The following is a 16725-nucleotide window of genomic DNA, read 5'->3' as shown; positions in this document are numbered from 1 at the left end:
GATGGCATGGCCACTTTGGAACTATAATACCTTTTTTTGGGATTTCAAATGAGACAAGGATTCAAAACTTGAAACTGTTCAAGCAGCTCTGCTTAGTATGCTAACTGTGCACCACTTAAATAATTCAAATTGGACTGCGCAATGCAGCGCCTTCTAAGCTGGGAAGTCAGCTGAGTGTTGTGCTCACTAGATTAGATAATTTGAGCATGGGAAGGGCATTGTACAGTGCAGTGAAAATTACCTTTTTCCCCAGGACACACTGGAAAGCAGCTACAGACTGAGCTGTAACCCTTGCAGGTACAGAGTCCCAGCCAGGCTCTCTTTAGTCAGTATTTTTTAAAAGAAAGTGTGCGTTACACTGGTATCAGAAAGCTTTCTAGAACATTTTCAGTAGTAGCTGAGGTAGCCTACCAGCAAGGTCAGCCCTGACTCAGCAAGGTAATGTACATTCAGTGACTGTTAAGAACAAGCTTAAATCCTGTGATTTCAAGACCTAGCAATTCACTTAAAGTCAGGCCTGTGATTACATATTTTAACAAACAACTGGGCCTTGGCACATAATCAAGTTTTACTAAATTCATGTAGCAGCATGCTCTCCTGATTAGAAAAGTCACTTTTGTAGATGTAAGTCATCTGGCACAAGTTAGTTCAGATCCACACCAGTAAAGTCACACTAGTATAACATTAATTAAGGGAAAAATTATTCCAGGATGAAAGAATGATTTATTCACTGAACCTTATTTTGCAATAGGGAAAAGAACTAATGAAATCCATCCAATACCTTGACAGTTCTCACTTGCTGTCACAATCATGGAATAACTGGCATAAGCTAGATACCCTTTCTGTTCAATTCCCACTGCAACCAATGGCAAACTTCTCATTAGCTCCAATAGTAAAGATTTAAGGTAGAAATTGGCAAGTATATTTAAGTATAACCACATTTTCTTTAACTATACTGATGGAGTGCTCTGTTGAATAGGTTCAAGTCTACAATGACTGACGTGAAGTGTGTCTGAACACCTTTTATACATACACCTTCCCATTGAATTGCCAAAGAAATACGCTTTCAGCATTTATTGTTACTGCTGCTTCCCACACCCCTCAGATCTAACGAAATGCACTTGACGGAGGTTCAAAGGGTTTTTCATAAATTGCCCATGCTAATTGTAGCAGCTAGCACAGGCCTGTAGGAAAAAAAGTTCTCCTTTCAAATCTTCCACTCTAAATTGAAGAGCTCTTTTGAAGGTTTTTCAGCCTTGGAAATGCCTAGAGACTTTCACATTAGAGAACACTGATTACACAATGGAAGGGAGCAAATCTAGGTATGGCTCAAAGGCAGAGATGTGTGCATGTACAGTACTTCCTGAGCAGAAAGAGGTAAGTGCAGTTACCTTCAGCTTTTAATGCTGACTTTGCATGTCCTATGGCTTCCCATGGAGACGGAATATCTAGGAACACCGCGTCTGCAATGTTTGAGACACCAAACCCATTTTTGCACACATCTTGGTTGGTGACAGTGACGAGATGTTCCACCCCATGCTCTCGAAACTCCTCCCTGGCCTTCTCAGCCCTCTGTTGGTGGAACTCCACCGTGTACAGGTGCCCCGTGGGAGCCACTGTCCTGATGACAGCGTGTGAGAGGGATCCGCTGCCTGTACCTGGAAAAGACAAAACAACTCATGAAATATGCCTTTTGTCAGAGCTAAACATTAGAACAGAGCTCTTCTCCATTAATACTCCTTGGAACACTTCCTCAAATCCAAATGAACAGAAACCACTGGTTAAACTACTCAAAGAGAAGAGTCCTTCCTTCACAAGGCAAGAGTGACTAAATGCCCTAGGAAACAGTCTTAAGGGTCCTCAAATCATTAATTAAAAATCTGGCAAACTCTGTCTTACCTCCCTAGGGTAGGAAACTAATGCCAAGGGTCAGCTCTAACAAATGCCACAAACAGAACACAAAGAAGTGCATGTGACAGGAAAAAGTCACGGAAATTAACCAGATTTCTTTTTCAAAGGCCAGGCTCTTCTAGGGTGAAAAAAAGATGAAGGCAGATTTTAACGTCTTTCAAAACCTTATGCTTTATTAAAACAAAGAAGAGATGTTGGCAAGAGTTAGTGCTTGAAAATCCTATTGATATCTATGCAAACAAATGGTCTGCAGGATATGAAGTCTGTTTTACCCAGGGCTCTTGAGAGACACTGGCCATCCTTGACTCCCACTGAAATTATCCAAAACTAAGGTTTCCCTGCAGTCACAAAGACCAAACAACCTGCTTTTACAGGTGACTTACATACATGCACAGCTACACAATCTTAACTTAGTCTAAGGAGAGCCATCACATACCTGAAACTGTACACAAGTACCATTACCATGTACAACCAGGGACCATTAAGACAGATTCTCTTCCTTGTTTTAGTTTGATAATTTAGGACACTTATTTTAAACGATCAACTGGCATATTAAATAGATGAATGACTAATAAAGAACACTTTCACTGCAGAGAACACCCATATACCAATTCACATTGCAAATTACTCACTGAAGTGGCATTTAACAGAATAACCCCTCAAGCTCAAAACTCCACAGCAGCCCCAAATTATCTGTGTTTATTGATTTATAATTCTGTACTTGGAACATATTCCTCCTGTAGAAAGAAAATCTATTTCTAGATATCTTCAGTGACTGTTCAGGCTAAATTTCAGCCTGAAGCAAGTTCTTTCACCTAACATAGATCTTCAAAAGCTTACAAAGGACAGAACCTGAAATAAAGCAGTGGTGGAGAAAGTTCAGAAATGAGTAGAAAGGAAATTAATTAGGGACACAGGTCCCCTGCTTAATTGGAACAACACTTCCCACAACCATACAGGAAGTCAGCTTACTCACAGATCCAAGGCTCTTGCCACCTAGTCACATAAGGGGAGAATCATTGCCGTGGCACCATATTTAATCTGTCAGCACTGAAAGAAGAGCTATTCAGACTGTAAACAGAGCTCAGGGCCCATGTTTGCCCCCGGATCAACCGCCTGCGCTGTGGAATCAGCACTGCTCCTCTGCTTCCCCCTGAGAGGGCTCTGACCCCAACAGGCAGGCTAGCAACCTCCCCCTGCTTTAATGGGGTGGATTAGGTGGGGAGGGAGGACTGACAGATTTTAGCACTAGCTTCAAAGAGGTCCAAAGGAAGAGAGAAACTGTGACACACACTTAACTTCAGGTGAAAATCCATTGATTTTCACAATTGAAAACCAATTTTCAATTGTGAATTTATGACAGTATTAAAATAAAGCAAACAAAAGGCAAAGACACTTACATGCGCACACATGAAAAACTATCTGGTCATAGCACCCATAGGCTCTGAAGGTCAACATGAACTTTTCCCTGGTCAGAAGGAGTAAGGGTAGCATGATAGCCATGTGGTTGTAAAGCCTCAAAGATACATGTGCATAACAAAGAAGTGACAGGGAAGTTTAGATTGGATATAAGAAGGAAATTCTTTCCTGTTAGGGTGGTGAGGCACTGGAATAGGTTGCCCAGGGAGGTTGTGAATGCTCCATCCCTGGCAGTGTTCAAGACCAGGTTGGACGAGGCCTTGGGTGATATGATTTAGCGTAAGGTGTCCCTGCCCACGGCAGGGGGGTTGGAACTAGATGATCTTAAGGTCCTTTCCAACCCTAACTATTCTATGATTCTATTATTCTATGACATTTAATTGATTTTGTGGTAGTGGGGTTTTTTCCTTTTTAATGACAAGAGCAGGGAACTATTTTTCACAGGATGCTAAAATGACTAAACTTCTGCCCTTATATTTCATGCCAGAAGGCAGGACTGCACAACTGAGAACTTTTGCAAACTGACAGAATTTCATTATTTTATGTCTCAAGTGAGTTATACGGCACACTTTCTGTATCTTTCTCTGCTAATCTAAAAGAGCGAACAGAAGGCCTGTCAGCACAGCTGGGCTGTAAGCAGATGAGAGAGGAAGCTTGTGCATGTATCCAGTTCCCTTGTTCATATTCTTCTACATTTTTAATCACTTTCCTTTTAAATCTGCTGTTAAAAACACCACAGAAGATATTGTTTGTCTCCTTCCTAGGGAAACTCATTAAGATCTTTTGGCTTCTTTTCTTTTCTCTCCATGCCAAACCCTGAAATTTCCAGGATGTTGGAAGTCATCATCACTTGCATGCATATTACAGAGCTTTTGTTAAAACAAGGTTGCCAGGAACTGTTCATTGTTGACTGGCTACCGCAAACATGAGAATATGTATCATGTTTTAACATATCAAACTCTATCATAGGAACATCATTAATGAGAGTATTTCTGAAGATGCTGTCTGCCTTCTCTGTGACAACTCTCAAAACTGCAGGAAACAAAGAACAAGATGGTTATGAATCACCCACCACTGTAAAATCTCTTCTTGAAGAGATTACAGGTTCTGAAGGCAGTCCTGTGCAATTATGATGACCCTCAACTCTGATATGTCTGACAGTTTGGGATGCTTGATGCAACTTATTAAGAATATGAGAGTCTGGCAGTAGAAAGGGAAATTTATGTTTATATTCACCTTCTCCCATGCAAATCTGCAACATTTAACATCTGAGTTCTCCCACCACCTTCTCAACTCCCTTTCGATTTCTCTACTTACTTTAAAATCACTACTGAAAAAAAGTAGTATTCAGCAAAATGGTTCTAGTCAGATTCAGGTTTCATTGGGAAATTAAGGGTATCCTTAGCATGATATAAAATCAGTCAAGAAAGCAGGAAAACGCAAGGAGTAATGCTACTAAGCCTGAAATATTGTAGCTGAATTACCTGCATAAAAACGAACCAAAAACCTGAATGCTCAAAAATTAACTTTTTCCATCAAAAGAGGCAAGTTAAGAATTGGATGGACTTCAACAGATTTTCATTCTCATATAGCTGCACTTAAATGCCTATCTTCCCTATTTGACCTATAAAGTGGAATGCAAGAAACTTTTAGAAACAAATAGATCGTAATTTTTGCACCAGAATGCTTGCCTCCCTGACAGCCTCCACTATAGTCTAAGAAACTGTTTGCTCTCTACCACAGCACAATGCCTATTTAACAACAGTGTATTAATCATGAATGGACTCTATATAAAGAGAGGTAAAATAACGATAACTCAAACTGCACTGAAGACATTCCTAACACCACAGCTGCCATTTCAGAGCTCACTTAGATGAGCACTTAGGACACTTGCTAATGCCTCGGGGAAACATGATGCTCTTAGACATTGACTATTCTATGATCTTAAATGTCTTAGTCAAAAAGCAGACTTCTGCATTGCAGGTATTTAGTAACACACCACAGGGTCCCCACCATGCCATACTCAAAAGCTCAAAACCTGAGGAGTAGGCACTGTGTAGGGGATCAGCACGTAGACTGAGGCAGGAAGGCAGGAATTAAGATCCTGTGAAGGCAGGAATTAAGATCCTGTGTGTTAAAACCATGTAAGTCAGGTGGCTCACGGCCTACAGACTGATGTAGTATCCTTCCCTTTTTGGTGGGCTCAAGGGCATTCTATTCTTCTCTGATACATTTAAGCTCAGGAAAAGGTTTCTGCCCTCTCCCAGGGCAAAGAAAACACTGTACTTTTAGAAGGGTATCAATCCTAACAAGTGGACAACTAGATGGAACACTCTAGCTCAGCACCTACTGATACTTCCTTCAGATTTGTAGACAAGAAAGTATTGATCAGATGTACTCCTCAATCATTCCCCTGACCTCAAACAGACCTGTTCTTCTCACTCTCTGCTTAATTCAAGTGACAGGTTTCCACAGAGAAGCCTCCACACACATCACCTATCTTGAGATGATGTCTACATCAAGATCATTTCTTGCCTTTTCAAAGCTGCAGTGGACAACATCTGAGCTGTTAAAAAATAACGTGCTATTTCAGAACAGTACAGATACAAATCAGAACACTGTCCAGAGAAATGTATTACCACGGCATCTAGCATAGTACCTGACTGATAACTAAGAACCTACATTTTTAGACTGTTTTCTGTTTATTATTCCGTCTCATTTTCTTACTGCAAAGGATATTTGTCTAACTTCCTGGAATCTGATCCAAGCTATAAACCTAAGTGACCCAATTCTGTGTTCTACTGCACTTCCTTATTGCAGGCTATCACCTGGCTTGTCTTCCCATAAAAATTTCTCATAATAGGTGCTTCTTTCTAAAAAAAGAATTACAAATAGTGATTTTGAACATATAGATGTTTACAGCTGTATATATGCAAAAGGATTTGGGAATAAAGCAAAAGAAGCTCTTCTGCTTTAAGCAAAAAACAAGAACATTGGTTCTTATTCCTTGGAAATAGGAAAAGTGAAATTTAATACCAGGTCTCTACAGTATCTAATAACATTTTTAACAGAACTGAAGTTTCTGCTCTAAAATTTGGCTACCAAAATTATTATAAAATGAGTAAATACAAAACAATGACAGTGTGGCTGTATTTGTCTCCTAGCTACACCACTTAGACCTAGCAAATAGTAAGACAGGTCATGAGTCAGCTATGAGAACGAAAGGAGCCTCAAAACCTAAAGAAAATTATTCTTTAGACAGAGCTAGCAATTCCACAGCTACCATGTGTCAAGAAACACTGAAGAGAGGAAGACTGGTCACTGTACATGGCAAGTCTGTGTAACTGGAGAATCATTAATGATTTTTTAAAAATATATGAAAAGATATTAAGCACCTGATGGAAACTAACCCAAATATCTTACTGTGAAAATAGTCAAGGGCACAAATCATAGTGGCAGAGGTAAGACAGGGCAAGAGCAGGGACAGAGAGTAGGAGGAGAAAAGGGAGGGAAAGAGTTTTAAGAAGATGAGCTGGCAACTGACAAACGAAACAGTAAATCAAGAAGCCTCCTTTACAGAACATTAGCTCTTTCTGCTACTATTTGTTGTGGACACCATGCTAAACTAGGCATTTCAGGCAGCACACTGGAGGTCAGAGAGTGCTGCTGCTCACTGACCACACTGAGTAGTTGGGGGAAGAATAGCAGTGAAGTTTTCAAGACTGACACTGCCTACAAAAGGAATGAGAATGTGAAGACTGAATTTTTCCTTAGAGATTCAAGAGTCTGAGTTCCTTAGAGAGGGATCTCCAGGATACAGGGGAGGACCTAAAAAAAAGCCAGGAGGATTAGCCAGATTAATAAATGGTTACAAGGGTGGTGTCATAGTCAGGGGTTTGGGTGTCTTGAACACAGGACCCAAGTTTGTAGGCCAGGTCTACTGGGGGTTGATGGAGCTGCTGGAGCAGCGGTTTTGGTAGGAGGCTTGCCAGACTGGTCAAGGAGGCTTTAAACTAGATGTGTTGTGGGAGGGGGACATCATTCCATCCCAAAACACCCAGTCAGTTGCCAGCACCTATAATAAATGCTTGGAGCAATGTAGAGATATTCCAGCCACTCCAGTCAATGAGCCAGCTTCATTTGGAGCTTGGCTCAGATGCCTCTATACAAATGCCCGTAGTATGGGGAACAAACAAGAGGAGTTAGAGATGTGTGCACATCTACAGGGCTATGATATAACAGTCATCACAGAAACATGGTGGGATGGCTCCTATGACTGGAGTGTTGAAATGGAAGGTTACAGGCTCTTTAGAAAAGACAGGCCCGGCAGGCAGGGAGGGGGAGTTGCCCTTTATGTTAGGGACAGGCTGGAGAGTATGGAACTCTGTCTGGGGACAGGTGAGCAGTTAACAGAGAGTTTGTGGGTGAGGGTTAAAGGGAGAACAGCTATGGGAGACATTACTGTGGGGATCTGTTACAGACTGACTGGTCAAGAAGAACCTGCCGATGAAGCACTCCATAGACAGATAGGAAAAGCCTCACGCTCACAGGCCCTTGTTCTGATGGGGGACTTCAACCACCCTGATATCTGTTGGAGGGACAGTACGGCCCGGCACAAGCAATCCAAGAGGTTCCTCGATTGTGTGGAAGACAACTTCCTTCTGAAAGTAATAGAGGAGCCGACAAGGAGAGGTGCCATGCTTGACCTCATGCTCACCAACAGGGAAGGGCTCGTTGGAAATGTGATGCTCCAGGGCAGCCTTGAATGCAGCGATCATGAGATGGTTGAATTCGAGATCCTCAGGACAGTGAAAAGAGCGTGCAGCAAGCTCACTGCCCTGGACTTCAAGAGAGCAGACTTTGGCCTCTTAAGGAACCTGCCTAGTAAGGTTCCATGGAATATAGCCCTAGAGGGCAGAGCAGCCCAAGACTCTTGGATGATATTCAAGGATCACCTGCTCCAAGCTCAGGAGTTTTGCATCCCAACTAGAAGGAAGTGCAGCAGGAGGGCCAGGAGACCTCCTTGGATGGATAAGGAGCTGCTGAGGAAAATTCAATTGAAAAAAGAGGCTTACAAAAAGTGGAAGCAAGGACAGGTGGCATGGGAAGAATACAGGGATGTTGTCCGGGAAAGCTAAGGACCAGGTTAGGAAAGCTAAGGCCCAGTTAGAATTAAACTTGGCTAGGGATGTTAAGGATAACAGGAAGGGATTCTACAGGTATGTAGCAAATAAAAGACAGACTAGGGACATCGTAGGTCCCCTCTGGAAGCTCTTGGGAGAACTGGCTACCCTGGATTTGGAGAAGGCTGAGGTTCTGAATGACTTCTTTGCCTCAGTCTTCACTGGCAAAGGCTCTGACCAAACCACCCAAGTCTTGGAAGGCAGATGCAGGGACTCTGAGAATGAAGACCTTGCGCCCACTGTAGGAGAAGAACTGGTTTGAGATCGTCTTAAGAACCTGAATGTGCACATGTCCATGAAATCCATCTGCTGGCCCTGAAGGAGCTGGCGAATGAAGTTGTGAAGCCACTGGCCATCATATTTGAGAAATCATGGCAGTCAGGGGAAGTTCCCGATGACTGGAAAAAGGGAAATATAACCCCCATTTTCAAGAAGGGGAAAATGGATGACCTGGGGAATTACAGACCAGTCAGTCTCACCTCTGTGCCTGGCAAAATCTTGGAGCACATTCTCCTGGAAGGCATGCTAAGGCACATGAAAAACAACAAGGTGCTTGGTGACAGCCAGCATGGCTTCACTAAGGGGAAATCCTGCCTGACCAACTTGGTGGCCTTCTATGATGGGGCTACAGAACTGATGGACAGGGGTAGAGCAGTTGATGTCATCTACCTGGACTTGTGCAAAGTGTTCAACACTGTCCCACACGACATCTTTGTCTCTAAATTGGAGAGACATCAATTTTATGGATGGACCACTCGGTGGATAAAGAACTGGCTGGATGGCTGCACGCAAAGAGTTGTGGCCAATGGCTCAATGTTTTCCAGCTGGAGACCAGTAACGAGTGGTGTCCCTCAGGGATCGGTGTTGGGACCGGTCTTGTTCAACATCTTTGTTGATGACATGGACAGTGGGATTGAGTGAACCCTCAGCAAGTTTCCTGATGACACCAAGCTGTGTGGTTCGATTGATACGCTGGAGGGAAGGAATGCCATCCAGAGGGACCTTGACATGCTTGTGAGGTGAGCTGATGCCAACCTCATGAAGGTTAACCATGCCAAGTGCAAGGTCCTACACCGGGGTCAGAGCAATCCCAGGCACAGCTACAGGTTGGGCAGAGAAAAGATTCAGAGCAGCCCTGTGGAGAAGGACTTGGAGGTGTTGGTTGATGAGAAAAGGAACATGAGCCAGCTTCAGTGTGCGCTTGCAGCCCAGAAAGCCAACCGTATCCTGGGCTGCATCAAAAGGAGCATGACCAGCAGGTGGAAGGAGGTGATCCTGCCCCTCTACTCTGCTCTTGTGAGACCTCACCTGGAGTATTGTGTGCAGTTCTGGTGTCCTCAACATAAAAAGGACATGGAACTGTTGGAACAAGTCCAGAGGAGGACCACGAGGATGATCAGGGGGCTGGAGCACCTCCCATATGAAGACAGGCTGAGGAAGTTGGGGCTGTTCAGCCCGGAGAAGAGAAGGCTGCGTGGAGACCTCATAGCAGCCTTCCAGTATCTGAAGGGGGCCTACAGGGATGCTGGGGAGGGACTCTTCATTAGGGACTGTAGTGACAAGACAAGGGGTAACCGGTTCAAACTTAAACAGGGGAAGTTTAGATTGGATATAAGAAGGAAATTCCTTCCTGTTAGGGTGGTGAGGCACTGGAATGGGTTGCCCAGGGAAGTTGTGAATGCTCCATCCCTGGCAGTGTTCAAGGCCAGGTTGGACAAAACCTTGGGTGAGATGGTTTAGTGTGAAGTGTCCCTGCCCACAGCAGGGGGGCTTGAACTAGATGATCTTAAGGTCCTTTCCAACCCTAACTGTTCTATGATTCTATGATCTCTCATTGTCCTTCAATCTTCCACAGAACAAACATAATACTGTTAAGTTCAGAGCTGCATAACAAATGCGCTTCGTGGGCAAGTGAAATGACAAGATGAAAGTGAGTCCAGACAGTCTGGAAACAAATGCTTTAGGGCATGACCAGCATTCTCCATCAGATGCATGTGAGCTGCAAGTCTGAATACATTGGAGTGATGCCTCATGTGGCCGCAGTTGGTTTGGTTCAATTCTTTGGTACATGAAGAGAATACTCTGCTCTCTGATATTTGTACTAATGAGGCCTTTCTTATACTTCAAAAGGTACTATACAAGAATCGGGTTTTCACTCTAACCTGAACAGCTGCTAGGAAGTAGATAAGAGACATCATAAAACACTGACTTAATTAGTATGAACACGTTCCAAAATCAAATTAATACTTACAAACTGTACTTTACACTAGAGTTGCAAAGAGTTTACATATACATATATCACAAAAATTTTAAAGATGTGAGCAATATTTGTCAAAAAGTCTATAAGCACTTCAGAAGACTCATAAGCACACACGTGACTTGCTAAGGCTTCACAATAAACTATTAATCATTTATTAAGTATCCATTAATCATTAAGTCCTCATTAATTTTTTATGAACGTGCTCTTAACAAAATCTATACCCAGGCTGAGTCTGAAAATTTCATAATTGTTTCTGAGAAGCTCTAGTGTAAGGCTGGCTGGCAGCTCTCATTACTCCTCCACAGAAAAACCATGAGGACCCAGAATACTGTTCTCAGTCTTCAGAAACCCAGTCTGTGGGCTCAGAAACCCACTGTTGTGTGGCAATGAGCAGGGTTTAGCAATTTTTAATTTGGGATTTAGCTGAAGGGAAACAAAAAAATCCAATTAACATTTTTTGCTCATGTGAGTCTGATTTTGCTGAATGCTGAAGGATCACTGGGATGCTGGTTAGAATACTTTTGACTAAATTACATTTTGCCTAAATACTATGCTCCATTGAAGCCAGAATATTTCTAAGATTTATCAGATTAAATAAAGTTTTACAGTGCTGTATTGCATTCCCCAAGTAATTCTGAGGGCTAGCACAGACACTTGTTTAGGTCTCACCAGGGAGAGAAGACAGCAAAAAAGCCTTGATACATAGGCACTGGAAGGAAAAATCTAGAAAAAAAAAGGTTCCACACACTTCTGTTTGGAAAAAATATCTGAGAGGTTCCATTCTGGTCCAAATGTAGAATAAAAGGATTAGTTTTGGAGAGTGCAACACAAAAGATTCATCTTATTCCTTTATCTAGACAGTGGATGCACGTGCAATGAACACAAATAGGATCGGAGTTACCTGATGAGAATTAAAGGTTCTTGATACCAGGCCACCCACAGCAGGTATTTTAGGAGTTATCTCAATTATTCTTTAATTCTAGAAAGATCAGGTTGTTAAAGACTGCGTCAGAGTGGGAAATTCCGTGTCCAGGGACCAATGATTTCAAGAGATGTTAGCTCCAGCAATCATCCTAATAGTCTTTAAATCTCAACGTACCTTTATAAATTAGAAATTGGCAGAAGGCAGAAAAAGGATCATATTCCTACACCTCCGTCATGAAACATCAGGCAGATGCTGAGTTCCCTTATAGCCTCAACAGAGTAAGCTTGCATCATTTTTAATTATGCATGCACTGCTGACAAGCTTGCTCTTTAGGTATTTATTAAAGAGGATTAAAAATAGTAAAACCTGTATTAATATGTTTGTATCTTTTATGACAAATCATGAGTAATCAATTAAAAATGCATAATTCAAGTGATATAAAATTGAGCCTTCTGGTTATTCTACTGAATTTTTATTATCACACACAAAAGATCATTTATACTCATATACAACATGACACAGAAGGTACTTCATCTTATTTTCTCAGTCTTCATATAGTTGTGGAGACTAATCCACCATTCTGCCTGCTTACACTGGGCAAATGCCATGGTCTAATTAGTAAGACCAAAGAGCCTGGCCTCTTTACAGTGCCTGCTTTTCTAGTCTGATCAGCAACTACGTACAAAAGTTCAATTTCAAATAATAAAAAAGACAGACCTCCATGCTAATTAATGCTCAAAATACATCTAAACGCAGCACCAGCAAGAAGCAGACTCAAATGTCATTACTAGACCAGATTTCCTGTCTTGTTTCTACTAATCGCCATTGGGCTGTTTTTGTCTAGGCCACACAAGGTTAATCTAGAACTAATTATTTTGAATCAGTGAAAACTGTCTAATTTAGGATGGCACCAAAATAGGTTACATCATCAAACTGGAGGCTCCAGTTGTCAGGATCTATAAAATTTTTCATTTGAATCACCTCTTTTGGTCAGTTGCAAGCAAATTTGCAGTAAGATCTCTTGCATTAACAGGTGAATTTGATGCAATACTCTTTCTTTCTGAGCAGTAAAACTTTCAAGCAATGCAAGCACAGCTATAGCAATAAAACTGTTCACTTTTCCTGGAAAGCTGAAGTTACAATACTTTGACTGCACAGGCATTAAAATAAACCTGGAGACAGGTTCCCATTAGCCAGAAGGATAGCTTATGGCTATGAATTTTGACTCACAACATCTTTGGGAATCTGGATAGGTTACCTCATCAAGTGTTTCCATTCCTTAGATATTTAGATAAATGAACTTTTAAACATTTTACCACCTCTAGATACCTTTGATGTTACTGAAAACATTTTATGTGCAGGTCTGTACATCAACACCCACCTATTCCAAGCGAGGCAGGACATAACAATTCAAATCTCCCACACTTTGACTAATTTGCTGAGTTTATTTTTCCCATCTTGTCTAAACATAGCAAGGAGGGGAAGAGCTGAAGAAATGCCCAATGAACAACAGGGCTACTTCCCAAAACTAAAAATTCCTGACCATCCTACAAACCAAACTATAAACTCAAAGGACCCAAACATTTTAGCAGTTACAGAGGCTCTGCCTGTGGCTTTGCCTGTTTCAAGTGCTGCTATACAGCCACCAGCTCCGTATACCACCTGTTCCTTAATGGGTGCAACTGGATGTAAAGCAGCATTTCATCATGTTGGAAAGTGGTCATTACGCCTCAAAGGCTGCCCAAAATTATGCTTGGGTGGGAACAGAAAATGTTAAATGTGAGAAAATACAGCACAATCCTGTCATGCTGATCTATGCTTGTCATATCTATGCTTGAGAGGGAAGTGTGTGGAACTGCTTCAAAGGAAATGGAAAAAAAAACCAAGGACAATCTACCCCAGTTCATATTTTTCCAAACTGATGGATTCGAATCAAGCAAGCCTCATACTGCTTGCAGCAATAATGTCATGAAGGTACTATTATAAACTGTATTTAAGCAGGAAAATACCTATTAATATAAAATTCCACTCCTTACTTGCAAATTAAGCAAAATCAGCGAAGTTGTAATAAATTAAACCAAGTTTAGAAACAAAACACAGCCATGTGATAAACACATCATCCATTGTATTAAACAGCTACAGCGATTCTGTATGCAGTTCCACTGCTACAAATGGATCCCACTTTGGAACAGAAAGCTAAAATAGATGTACTTACATGGTATCACACTATATAAATATTCCATTTTATTTTCCTTATTAGTTCAACACCCTATCATCAGACTCTCTTTCACTGGGTTATTTCAACTATGTTCTCTGAAAGTGCAAATTTAAAGCCTGAATTTTATTCAAATCATGTGCTCAAAAATATTTTTAACTACTTAACTACAGTTTTAGAAAAGGTAAGGAAAAATGTTTATATATTTATTTTAAGAAGATGAATTAATCAAACACATACTCAGAGGTATACCCATACATGAGCCCAGCATACTGAGGTAACATCACTTGCTGAAGAAACAGCAGCACATGAGGAAACACATGCACCTGAAATAGAATACTCAGTGCGTAGGCTGCGAAAATTGTATCATGATTCAATAATTGTATCATAAAAAGAAGAGACTTTATGCAAAATGTAAAGATAAGCCTTTTCTTTTCATGAAAGTGTTGGTGTTACTTCTTAATAAAGGATTTCAACACATTAATTATTACCTGATTCGCATACTATGGAGCCTGGCTTCAGTTCTAACATCATGGTGATTATAGAGATGTCAGTGGAATACAGAATCTGCGTCCTGTGTGGAAGATTCATGGTCCACAGTTCTGGAGTTGGATGAAGAATAAACACCCATCCTCCTTTACTGCAGGTTACTTTGGAACCATACTTCTTGCCTATGAGGTCTGTGGAATGCCTGATGACCCCATACTTAGTCTGAGTTACAGTGCCATGTTGGACTTTCACAGGAAACATGGATTCATGGCCCAAGAACACAATAGCTGTGTCACCATCCTTTATTGTATCTCCATATTCAGCAAAACTCATTGTGACAGTCTTGTAGCTTGCTGATAGTTGTCACCTAGAAGAGAATAAATATGTCAAGAGAGTTCTGAGGCATCATGATGGAGACATAAACTGAAGTAATTTCATTTTCCCCAATACCAAACAAAAACACACTGTGCAAATATGTTAGCAAGAGAACTCCACAAAGTTCAGGAACCTCCTCCCACTGCACTCTTGATCTAATTAAAATCAATTGAAAGGTCCCACAGATTTGAATATAACCAGTATTTTTCCCATTTTATGGTAAATTTTAAAGAAAATTTAGAAAATACATTACAATTTACTCAGCCTGCTCCACAATACTGAGAAACCTGCAAGTTACTAAAATGTCAGCACTGTTCAATTCCACCTCACAAGCTCTCAAGAGTCTAAGATCAGTAACTCTCAGAGTTGTAACTCTTCGTTATACCACAGGCTCTTAAGTGGTAAATTTTATTTCCATCTGCTGGCTTTACCATGGTGGTTTACAACACAAGACAATTGTTATTTGCCTGGGTATAAATCCAGTAACAAAAGTTTATTTGAAAGTTTTCCAAATGAAGATTTAGAGATAGGATAAACATAGTATATGCATTAATTTATGCATATATTTAACTAACTACAAGGATAAAAGAATATTGTGGCCTTTAATTTGCCATCAGGGGCATAAAGCAATTGTCTGGGAAATGATCTGTGCTGCAACTAAACTTAGACAACCATCTGCAAGGTAATACAAACAGTTGTATTATTTTAGCTCCATGGTATCGAAGTTGTTTAGAGAATTACAATTAAATTTTGGTTTTGAGAAAATCTAAACATTAGAAGGCACATTACAGTGAAACTTGATGCTGCCTTTCAGATAAGGCAGCTATCTAAACTGAAGGTTGATCAGTTCATGGGAGGAATAGTTTAATGAAGTAATGGTCATTCCAAAGTTTTCTAACCTCAAACCCTAAGACAGAAGGCTTTGAAAGTCAGATTTCTCAGACTTCTGGTACTTTCTTCCATGACAGAATTAAAAGCAGTGTTACTTTTAGCTTCAGAAAAATGATTTGATTCCACCACTTCTGTACTGCAGGCATGACAGCCTGGTCTGACTTCACTGTTTTAATGAAACGCTTTTTGTTCTAAAATTCTAGCTTGTTTTTGTTGACTGAAACTCGGCATAGTTCAGTTTGCTGTTAAGCAGCTCGATTTATAACTTTTCCACTGCAGTCACTGAGACTGATAAACAGATGCGCTTGTGTCCAAAATTTCCAAAGTTTATGACATGCTTATTGCATAATGTATTCAGATGCCAAAGCAGAATAGGCCTGCCTGGACATATGGCGAAATAGTAAGAAGGGCATCCCATGAATTCAGAAATGTATATATACTGGACTTTGTGAGATAGTACAAATGCTTAACCAGCATAGCATAGCTTGCACTGTCTAATTACATTCCAGTTTTAAACTTTCAGAAATGGCATTTGTAGCTCTCATTCTATATAGCATTAAAGCAATGTAGTTTTCAGCTCTCAGTAAGAATAGTACCATTTGAAAGGACTTTTATGGTAACCCATTTATTTCATGGTAGTTAGACTGTAGTTACACCCTTGTGCAAAAGCAACATTCCTTCAGTATGTCAGGGGCATGGAGAAAATTATTCTCCCTTTGATTACACAGACTGATTTCCAGTTTCTTTGCCTTCCTTTGAGCCGCCAGACTTAGCACAGCTAAGTGTCACCACACTGCAGGCTGAGATCCAAGTGTGAGAAATCTCTCAGATCTCACCTGGCACATTATATTCATACATGGGGTAAATGCAGGGTCTTTGGTAGTTTTGTCTCCCCTATGCCAAGGGGCACAGTAATCTACGAACATTCATTTTCATGCATTTTTAATCATTTTCTGTTCCATACCACTACAGAGCCTCATACACTGTTCTTACATTTCTCTTCCCAAGTAGCATACAGGTATCTTGGTACACAGTTACTTTTGCCACTAGTGCTGTG

General features: G+C 40.9%; 1 protein-coding gene across 1 annotated transcript in view; it reads right to left on the bottom strand.

Annotated features, from left to right (window-relative positions):
- Window positions 1-16725, bottom strand: part of TRMT61A (tRNA methyltransferase 61A) — a 28110-nt gene that overhangs the window by 10218 nt on the left and 1167 nt on the right. The window contains exons 2-3 of the mRNA XM_061464132.1: window positions 14405-14769; window positions 1392-1658 (exon numbers count right to left, since the gene is read on the bottom strand). Of these exons, the coding sequence (XP_061320116.1) occupies window positions 1392-1658; window positions 14405-14735 (598 nt within the window). The 5' untranslated portion in view covers window positions 14736-14769. The remainder of the gene's footprint in view (window positions 1-1391; window positions 1659-14404; window positions 14770-16725) is intronic.

This window comes from Pezoporus flaviventris, unplaced genomic scaffold (genome assembly GCF_033815535.1).
Source record: "Pezoporus flaviventris isolate CSIRO_AGI_PZ_B2104156 unplaced genomic scaffold, CSIRO_AGI_Pfla_v1 ptg000036l, whole genome shotgun sequence".
Classification (NCBI taxonomy): domain Eukaryota; kingdom Metazoa; phylum Chordata; class Aves; order Psittaciformes; family Psittacidae; genus Pezoporus; species Pezoporus flaviventris.
Note: the sequence above shows the minus strand (reverse complement) of the source record. Positions and strands in the feature narration are given on the sequence as shown.